Here is a 10,510-nt window from a genome sequence, read left to right on the forward strand (position 1 = left end):
TTTTTTTTATATTTAAAAATTGCGTAAAAATACTATAAATCATGATAATTGACAACATAAAATATTTCAAAAATGTTGTATGTGGGTAGTCTTATTATGCCTTAAATAGCGTCAAAGAAAGTACAGGTTTGTGATTAAAAAACTTATTCCTTTATCCACACAAACAATCGCTTCAAAAACTCGGTTATTAGCCCCAAAACATACCATTTATATTATTGGGCCTGTGCATAGCACGGACAACATTATCTAGTATATATATATATATATATCTTAATCTTAGTTATTGGTTAGAAGCGTTGTTCTATTTTTTTTTTACTATGTCGATTAACATTTATGCAAAGGTATATACATATTTACGTAAGCACCTCTTAAAAATTATAAATTTTATTTATCTATTTCTTTTCTTTTTTGAATTTTTCTTCCTATTGATTTACTTTATCTTATTTATTAAAAGTAATTGTAAAAAAGATAAACAAGTACTTTTATTTGAAGAAGTGGTCCTTCAACACATCAACTTTAAAAAGAAATCTTATTGAAGAGTACAGTAATGTTCTTGTGGTTCATTTATTCTCAATATTCAGAAAATATGATATGGACAATGCTATTTGTGGGTTTTTTTTCTTTTGATAAGTATATTTATACATGCATTTATGGTTCTTTTTCTTAAAACATTTAGATTTAAAAATAAATAAATATATAATATACACAAAAATAGATACAAAATCTCTTGAAATGCTTTTCTTTCTTTACTTCCTACTAAGAAAAATAATTAATTATTTTCTTCACTTATAACTACACCACACAAGTATTTATAGAAGACTAAAAAAATTTAAAGTGATAAAAAATCATAGAAGAATATATAAATGAAGCATTAATATATATTTGGTGAAAGATTAAAATATTTGACTTTGACAATTAAGAGCTTTTAAAATATAATTGAATTGAAAGATTAATCAGCGCCAAAATACGAATTAGTTCACTAGTTAAAGTACAAATTAAAACCTTATAGATAAATATATATAAATTTCAAGAATCTATATTATATTTACAAAATCTAATTATATTTTTTTCCCTATACATAAGTTAAATTTTTTGCTAGGAGTGTCAAAATCAAATCATTTTTTTCTCTAAATATAAGTTAAAAACTTTGTTAGGAGTGCTCAATCAACCTTCAAAAAAATGACTAATGTAAAGATTTTTGCTAAGAGTTGCCAGCCAATCTATATGAATGCCTATAATATCCATCAATTTGGCAAATTGAAGATAAATCAAAGGAGATTTTCCACTCTTACAAAATCAATCATGACTAAAGGTATGTTACTATTTTATTTTATTTTTGCAATAATTGTGTATGAGTAGAGGCAGAGTTAGGTGGGGATTTGTGGGCTCGGACCAACTCAATAGCTTTTTCGTAGATCCTGTATTTTTACTAGAAAATTAAATAAATATAAATATATATTAACTTTTAAACTCGGTTCAGTGGTAAAGAAATAACTATAAAATGCTAGAGTTTTGGGTTCGAACCACCCTTAATCCGAACCGCTCTGAACCATCCTCTCTTTTAGATTTTTAATTTTTAATCTTGACTCCGCCTCTGTGTATAAGTTAGTTTCAACATATGTAAGTAGACTAATCACATAGAATAAGAATAATTGAAATTTTGTGCAATCAACTAAAGTTTGATGGGTGATAGTCTATTTTTTCTCTCGCATTTTTTAAGCTGAATTACATTAATCATCCTTTTATAGTGAAAAAAATACTAATATTTAGTGGTTATCAAGATTTATTTAAATTTCTTACTAAATAATTGGGTTATAGTTCGTATATTTAAATTCACGTGTTCTATTTCTCGTTTGATGTATTTGAGAAAGTATCTCACTTTTTATATTCAGTAATATAATAATTTTGATATTCTATATGATATGTTTAATATTATTAGATTTAAAATAATATTAAATCTAGTATTATAGTATGTAATCTTAGTGGATAGAGTAATCGGTATCTTTTACTTGGTGAGAAATAACATATATCCTCTAAAATTAGTCTAGGTGCACGAAACAATAGTTCCGGTTTCGAATGCTATTTCTAAAAGGGCATTTGAGTCATTTACCAAATCTAAGTTGAACCCTAGGTGATGTTTGGTTTTGGTTTTAAAATATTTTCAAAAAAATCTTTAAAAAATAGTGTCAACCTTTTGACAAATAGAGAAAAGGGGAAAAAGACTCAACTTTTGCGATCATTGGTCGATAGAATTTTAGTAAAGTATACACGTCATTTCCCGGCGGCGAACGTACCGGCGACGGAAGTACCGGCTAGTGGTAGAATTCAACTTCAACCACCGGCAAACCGGAAGAAATACACACAAAAATCCACGCACATGAGCTGTTCGACAGTTTGCCAAGCTGTAGCAAGCTGTATGAGTATACCAAATAGTACTAGTAGAAGTCCGGCCGTATTCTCAAGTACCCAGAAACTCGATGGTGCATTGGTGTTCCGTTCATCTGTTTCGTATAATCGAGTGAGTGGATTCTCCTCCTGTCGCTGTAGCGCCACTACATCGGTTCCTCCTGGAGAGGATGTGTTTTCTGTTGTCACTTCTTCCACAACCTCTGAAGTGGATTACCTTGGCGAAAGCACAAAAGGCGATTTGAATCTCAATTTTGGTACATTACATTCCCAATTTTGAGTTCATATGTTGCCCCTGGGATGTGGGGTTGGTGATATTTCCTGTTTTTCCTTGGCATATTTTTAGTGGAGTGGAATACAAACAGTGGTGCTCGTTTGTTCGATGAACTGAGTACGAATTTGGTTTGTCATTTTCCGGACTCCCAAATTAAAAAGAGAGGATTTTGGCCTGTTAAGTACTTTGGTTGAGCTTTTGAATTGGTTCTGAGTAGTTAAGTAAGTGTTGCTAATAGCTTAATTATAAAAAAAGGCTTAGCTTTTAGAGTGATTATTACGGTTATTCAAATATTCCCTCCTGCCCTGAGCATGTCTTCCAGTTTATATGATGCTCTTTCCAGTTTGGTTCCACTAATAATATTTTTGTAGGTAACTTTCAAGAATTCAAATTCATTTAACTATTTGAATTTTATATTTTGATTTTGATTTTCTTGATCAAACTAATGTTTCAGCCACTTAACTTTGTGTCAAGTCAATCACCGAGATAAAATGGAAGAAATGGTGAATGTTTAGTAATCACATGCATTGGAAAAATAAAAGTTTTGTTGATCACTTGCATTTGAGAAAAACAAAAGGTGGATTTTTATGATAGCTGAAGTTTTGGTTTTAATGAATGAAATTGAATATCCAAATTAAACTTTGATGCATATAGTATTGTGTTGTTTAAGTATTATGTTTTGAACTTGGCAGTTCCTTACCATTTTTGCTACAAACGATGCAGGAATTGATGGCAAGGCATTGCAAGGCCCTGTTGAGGAGGTGGCAAAGATGGAAGCTCAAGAAGCAGAGAACTTGCTTCAACACTTGGGCATTCCGGTACTTTAATAGTGAACTTGTCTTTGTATTGCATTTATCAAGTTGGCATTTTGATGTGTGTATCACTTGCTGAAATTTCTGACATTGGCTAAATGCTTTTGCTCAGTGTCAGAGAACTTGTGTATCCCATGTTGCTCCAAAACAGTGTCGATCATCTGCCCCTCACGTTGTCTTCCTTTCATCCTTGAGTGATGGAGAATATGTCTGTCCTTGCATGTCCATTCACTTTTACTTTTCTCATTTTCTCCCTTTGGGCTATTTTTCCTTGTCAACACTTCAGCATTTTAAAAGGATAGAGCTTATCTCTTCTATTATACTCAACTTATATTTGAGTGTAATAGAAATAAAAATTGGAATATAAAAGAAAAAAGAAGGGAGAAGAGGCTGTATGTTTTTATCAGTTCAATATGTAACCAAAAATGTGAATTGTTCTTCTTTAAAAGCTTTGAAAAGGTTCTATTTTAGTTGCCAAGATAAATAACTGAAGGAGAAGGGTTAAAGCCTAAAGGAAATGAAAAGATGGCCAGATCGTGGGTGGGGGGTGGGGGTGGGTCTGCACTCTATACTCATTGAAATGCTTTACAGCATGAAGTGAGAAAAGTCATGGAATCTTAGCATCTTATTAATGGCTATCTTCTTGCAGTGTTTATGTAGCATCTCTGATGCTTAAACTCACTGAAGATTTATAGCCTCTTATTTTAGAAGCAGTATTGGCATTGGCATGTAAATCTTAGCAAATTTCTAACTCACATAATGTGCAGGTTCCATATAATGCTCGACATTCGCCACGTGGCATATTTTGCAGCCGCACATTAAATCTACGATCAATCAGTGCAATTGGATATGATATGGACTATACACTGATGCACTATAACGTGATGGTACCTTTTAGTTCTTGTTTCATGTGATGTAAACTATTAGCTCATGTTTTCTTTGTTACAAATTGAGGCTAATGTTCATTGCTTACATATTTATTTCTTTCATTTGCCACCACATCTATTGTTTGATTGATTGTTGAATTGCATATGACGATGTTGTGCCATAGCAGGGAACTAATCCTATAAGGCAGCGTAGGCAGTTTTTATCCATATATATGTTTTCTCTGTTACTAATCCTTTTATCTTGGTGCCTGATGAAGCTCTTATTTCATTTATGTGTTAAGAGGATTAAATTCTGATGATAAGAAAAAGTGCTTTATATGCGTTATCAAAAAAGAGAAAGTACTCTATTTGCCCCAAATTCATTTATCTTTTTTTTTGAGTTGCAATTTTTTTTCGAGTTTTATTCTCTTAGATTGTTGTTGGAAGTGCCATGACCGACTAGCATTTAGATGTTTAAATTTAAAATACGTTGCTGTCTTGTATATTCTTTTTGTTGTCCCTTGAGGAGCTTTAAATTGTTTTTGTATTTGGCATATGTTACTAGTGTAGTATGATTAAGTCCATAATTTACAGGCCTGGGAAGGAAGGGCTTATGATTACTGCATGGAGAATCTGAGAAATGTGGGTTTCCCTGTGGATGGGCTTGCATTTGACCCTGATCTGGTATAGTCTGACCATGTGATCATGCTAATGGTTTATCTTAATACCCATTTGAGGACATTTCATTATAAAACAGGTGATAAGAGGTCTTGTAATAGACAAAGAGAAAGGTAACCTGGTTAAAGCTGACAGATTTGGATATATCAAGAGGGCAATGCATGGAACAAGAATGCTTTCAACTCGAGAAGTGAGGTATGGCTTGGGCTTTTGTGTCTACTTGTCAGCTCAAAATATTGATCCATATAACCGTAATTCTAGCAAAGATCGTCCACAAAACGTTGCTTTGCAAATTGGGAAATAGAAGCTTTAAATCTATTTGCTTCATGTAAATCTTTGGTTGATGGGTGCAGACTACACTACACAGCCAAAAGTTTTATTTGCTCCATGAAAATTTGAATGAATGTTCTACATTTTTATGTGCTCTGGAAAATTGGGTAATGTTTTGGTTAGTGTCTCATATTTTCTATGTTTGGAAGTGAGATCTATGGAAGAGAACTGGTTGATCTGCGTAAGGAGAGTAAATGGGAGTTCCTCAATACACTATTCTCAGTTTCAGAAGCAGTGGCGTATATGCAGGTAGATCACTTGGCCTCCCTCAGTATACATGCCATGACTCGATACTAAAAGACATTATTTCTTCATGTTTGTCATATACATTTGTTAGTTTTTTTTTTTCTTGTGAAGGGATTTGTATGACTTCTATCTCTTCTTAATGCAGTTTCTTTCCTTGTTAAAATAAGATGTACTGATTTAGTAGGTTGTGACTTGTGGGTTTCATTATTATTGTTTTGTTTCTTTCTTTAGGTTGAGACATTTTGGTTATCTATTTTCTAGTTGTTTTAGGTTCTCTTGATCATAAGAAGTAGATGCTTTATTACTGAAGTGGTTCTCTTTAACCAAATTTATAGATAGTTGTCTACTCCTTTCTGTAGAGGCTGATATTTTGCTTAATTTATTTGGACAGAACGGTTCATCCAGTTGCTTGTTTCTGATTAATGATGATATTTGAATTGCATAAATTTATTGAACACCTGAGGTTTCAACTAAAAAGAATGTAATATTGCTTCTTCTGCACTTGCCCTATATCCTAGACATGTCTCTTTTGCAGTTGGTAGATAGGCTGGATAAAGGAGTAATAGGACCAGATCTCTGTCCAAATGAGTATAGAGGGCTTTACAAGGTATGGTTGGATGCTGTGTGTGAATGGATTGTGATGTGAACCTTGAGTTTGCCAACCTTTTTGTATTCTATTTAGGCTGTCGGTAAGGCACTCTTCAGGGCACATGTAGAAGGCCAGCTGAAGGTATGTGTTTCATTGATCCATTGCTTCACATGCCGGGAGCTGCAAATATCACTCTAAACTATTTCACCCATGCAGAGTGAGATAATGTCCAAGCCTGAATTATTTGTGGAACCTGATCCTGAGCTACCTTTGGCATTATTGGATCAAAAGGAGGTATTTCTAACTCTATCCATTTGATTGATTATCACAGTCTCTTTAGAGCCTTGCATAAATAATCTTAATGAATTTAGCATAGCAAGTGTAGAAGTCCAATAGGACATCAATTGGGAGATAAGTTGTCCAATTTCTTATTAAGATTTATTAAGCCCCTATCAAAAAATGATGGTCGATTCAGCATCTAACATTTCATGTTTTATCAGGCTGGGAAGAGGCTCTTACTGATTACAAATTCAGATTATCATTACACAGACAAAATGATGCAGCATTCATTCAATCGGTACCTTCCCAATGATATGAGCTGGCGAGATCTATTTGAGATGGTGAGTAAGCAGAACAGGATTTTGATAATAGCTAATCATTAAAGTCTTTATCTCATAGTGTAATGCTTTTGAAGAGAAGTTTATATAAAAGATAATTTTGTCAATGCCAAATGTCATTGTTAGAATTTGATGGCTAACTATTGACTCCTTTATTGCTTCCTACAAATTTAAATTTCTCAGTGAAGTGTTAATTGTTAAATGGCTCCATAACCAAATGTATTTTCCTTCTTTACCCAATACAGGTTATAGTCTCAGCTAGGAAGCCAGAATTCTTCCAAATGGCCCACCCAATGTATGAAGTGGTGACTGGTGAAGGTCTGATGCGTCCTTGTTTTAAAGCTCGCCCAGGTGATTAAACTTCTAAACTGATGATATGAAAGTCATCCCTATTTTGGATAAGTAAATGAAACTCGTCTTCTCCTCCTGTCTCATTCTAGCACAATTTATTTTTTCAACGTTTTTTGCCGTCTTTGTATATGGTTAGTTAAACGTGAAACTCTTTTTTTATTTCTTTCAATAAAAAATGTCATCTTATTGAGATATATGTATTTTGAAAGTTCGACTTAAAAGGTCACTGTATCTGCTAAGATCGTCCTTAGAGTTGGTGCAAGTAATACCATGGAAGTATTTTCTAACCTGTTGCAAATTACTAAACTTGTGGTTTATCTTATGTAAAATTTGAGAAGAAGAAAAGGCTTCTTTCATATTTCAGTATGTCTTTACATACCATGAGAAGGGGTATTTATACAAATGGTCCTAACTAATTAAGGAAAGACAATAGAAATATATTTTTCCTATAATTACGCTAGGAAAAGAAAAAACGGAGTCTCCTCAAATCATGCTAAATATAATACACAATCAACACCCTCCTCAAGTTGGAGCAAAGATGTCGTACATGCCCAACTTGCAAACCAAAGTATGACAAGTCTTTTGGCTGAGGTTTTTTGTAAGCACATCCGCTAGCTGTTTTTCTAACGGTACATAAAGTAAACTCAAGGGTCCACTAATAACTTTCTCTTTGATGTAATGCCAGTATGTTTTGTTCGATCATGCTGAATAGGATTCTTAACTATACTAAACTCTGTTGTCGCAGTACAAGGAAAGTTCCCTTTCTTCAGACAATCTCAATTTTTTTAGTAATTTTAGTAGCTAAAGAAGCTCACAAGCACCTTGGTCCATAGCTCTATATTCTGCTTCCAGACTTTATATTGCAACTACACTTTTCTTCTTACTTCTCCAAGTAACTAGGTTTCCTCCTACGAGTGTACAATAACCAGATGTAGACTTCATCTAGTTCTATTGGGAAGTGACCTTGTTTAGAGAAATGCAAACCTTTTCTTGGAGCTGATTTCAGATACTGTAAAATGTGAAAGACAACTTTCATATGAGGATCTTGGGGATCATGCATGAACCGACTGGCCAAGCTGACTTCATAGGCTATGTCTGGTCTAGTATGAGAGAGACAAACGAGTCTTCCGACCAGCCTTTGATGTCTCTCCTCATCAAGCTGACTTCATAGGCTATGTCTTGGTCTAGTGTGAGAGAGACTCGCATAATGTCTTTCTATGCTCTATTTTTTTTTACAGGTAACGTTTTTGTGTATTCATAACAAACTACATAAAGGGTGTGTAGTCCCCCATATTTACATCCAGATGAGCAAAAAATAAGCTCCTAGTCCTTAATCTTCTCATAAGGAATCTAGTACAACATAAATTGATTCTAACTCTTCCATTAAGCTATGTTTACACCAAAAAAAGAAAAGCCTAAACATTTCATCTTTAGTTTCTGTATACTAATGGCTTTGTCTGGAGTAAATTATCAAATCAAGTCATCCAAACACCCAACAGTCTCCCCTTGAATTCTTCTTCCAGAAACTAGGGAGAATTATCTATTCTTTTGTTACTCTTCCAACGAAGAGGTAATGATGTAATATTCAAATAGAGCTCAAACTCTTGAAAGAATCCATGCTGACAAAGGATCTCTTGGAGGGAGGATGATAGCATTTGTACCCTTTATGTGTAGGAGAATATCCAATAAAGACACATTTAAGGGCCCTAGGATCAAGTTTCTCAGAATTCCTAGTGTGAACAAAGCAGACACACCCAAACACCTTCGGAGGAGCAATATATTAATACTCACCCTTTAAAGTTTCTAGAGGACTCTGAAAATTGAGGATTTTAAGTGGCATTCTCTTGATAAGGCAACAACTACAATGGTATCCCCCAGTAAACTTTTGGTGGATTCATGGTAAACAATTCTGCTGCTAAAGATTTGCCTGGGGGTTAAGCAATGTTCCTGGTGTAGTTATCTTCTCATTGGAGAAGCATGCTGACCAAGTTCTCGATAATGGGCTGCCATAAAAACTAATAAAGCACATTGCAGTGCCCATAATAACTGGCCCGATAGCGCAACAAATGACCCTAACAATGTATTTAGACTCCAAAAAAAAAAAGATGAAGGAAAAATAATATAATAGAACATTCTCCAACTGCGTCATGCAAAAATGATGTTATATTTGTGGATGTACATTTCTCTTTGTGCTTGAAATACATCTGACATTTCTTGCTTTTAATTTAGGATCAGAATTTTGTGGGTGTTAGGCTTCTTTGAATTTTCATTTGTGAGGAGTTTTCTCCAGCGATCACCATCACATTTGGTCATTAATGACATTTCATATTTTCTTTTGAGCATGGATAGGACTTGTCCATTCTAAGCAGCAGCTAATAATTTTCTTATAGGTGGATTATACTCTGGAGGAAGCGCTCAGATGATTGAGAGTTCGCTCAATGTTCATGGAGATGAAATCTTATATGTCGGTGATCATATATATACTGATGTAAGCCAATCCAAAGTTCATCTACGATGGAGAACTGCTTTGATTTGTCGAGAACTAGAAGAGGAGGTTAGTTAATCTTCATCAGGTCTCTGGAATGGATTACAATTGTTTATTTGCTTCTTTTTGCTCCGTTAGTTGGATTTGGGGGGTTCCGTTCCGTCATGACCTTTGGAGTTTAGTGTCTACCTGCTTTGGATTTTGTTATGATCCAGTTCTTGTTTTCATCTTTGTGCCTTGGAGCCATTTTAGAACTATCATTGTTTGGTTCATTTTTCGACTTCTCTGCTTCCCCCCTCCCCCCCACCACCCTAAAGAGACTTCATTGTTTCCACCTTACACGTACCAGTAATGAAGAGTTATAGATTTAGCAAAAAACGAATCATAGTGAATTAGTGATGGCTCTTTGACAATTTTGTTCTGTAAGACTGCTGCATATGATGCCTTTTATTCTTGTTCTGCAGTATAATGCGTTAATTCATAGTCAAGAAGAGAGAGCTACTTTGATAGATCTTATCAATAAAAAAGAGGTTTTAGGTGATCTCTTTAACCAACTTCGGCTTGCTCTTCAGAGGAGGACCGAGGGACGTCCTGCACAGGTAAGTGTACTAGTTCTAGCATATGCATATTCTTGCATTTCTGTAGATTAAACTTCAATTAAAATATTCTTCCTCCTGTTTCATGGTTGCAGTAGTATCTTCAATCTAATATTCACCGAGGAATTAATAAGTAGTTATTGACATATTGCCTGGAATTATGCAAATTAAGTGCAAAGAATAATCCATTAACTCTTGATATTGTATAACATACTCATTGAAGGTGTTTAGCACTTTCCTTGTGGATTGCTCTTGTTGGG

General features: G+C 34.2%; 1 protein-coding gene across 2 annotated transcripts in view; it reads left to right on the forward strand.

The window, feature by feature from the left end:
- The first annotated feature begins 2,158 nt into the window (after positions 1-2,158).
- LOC102597093 (cytosolic purine 5'-nucleotidase) overlaps positions 2,159-10,510 on the forward strand; it is an 11,164-nt gene continuing 2,812 nt past the window's right edge. Inside the window, exons 1-13 of one of the 2 annotated variants that reach the window (XM_006349816.2) lie at positions 2,159-2,663; positions 3,404-3,498; positions 4,260-4,379; positions 4,953-5,042; positions 5,116-5,231; positions 5,516-5,615; positions 6,148-6,219; positions 6,295-6,342; positions 6,418-6,495; positions 6,702-6,821; positions 7,064-7,169; positions 9,560-9,723; positions 10,119-10,253. In XM_006349816.2, coding sequence (XP_006349878.1) covers positions 2,378-2,663; positions 3,404-3,498; positions 4,260-4,379; positions 4,953-5,042; positions 5,116-5,231; positions 5,516-5,615; positions 6,148-6,219; positions 6,295-6,342; positions 6,418-6,495; positions 6,702-6,821; positions 7,064-7,169; positions 9,560-9,723; positions 10,119-10,253 — 1,530 coding nt within the window. In that variant the 5' untranslated portion in view covers positions 2,159-2,377. Of the gene's footprint in view, positions 2,664-2,802; positions 2,902-3,403; positions 3,499-4,259; positions 4,380-4,952; positions 5,043-5,115; positions 5,232-5,515; positions 5,616-6,147; positions 6,220-6,294; positions 6,343-6,417; positions 6,496-6,701; positions 6,822-7,063; positions 7,170-9,559; positions 9,724-10,118; positions 10,254-10,510 lie in introns of those variants that run through there. The other variant, XM_015309772.1, reaches the window with a different exon arrangement.

Source organism: Solanum tuberosum, unplaced genomic scaffold, assembly GCF_000226075.1.
Source record: "Solanum tuberosum cultivar DM 1-3 516 R44 unplaced genomic scaffold, SolTub_3.0 scf00114, whole genome shotgun sequence".
Taxonomy (NCBI): Eukaryota; Viridiplantae; Streptophyta; class Magnoliopsida; order Solanales; family Solanaceae; genus Solanum; species Solanum tuberosum.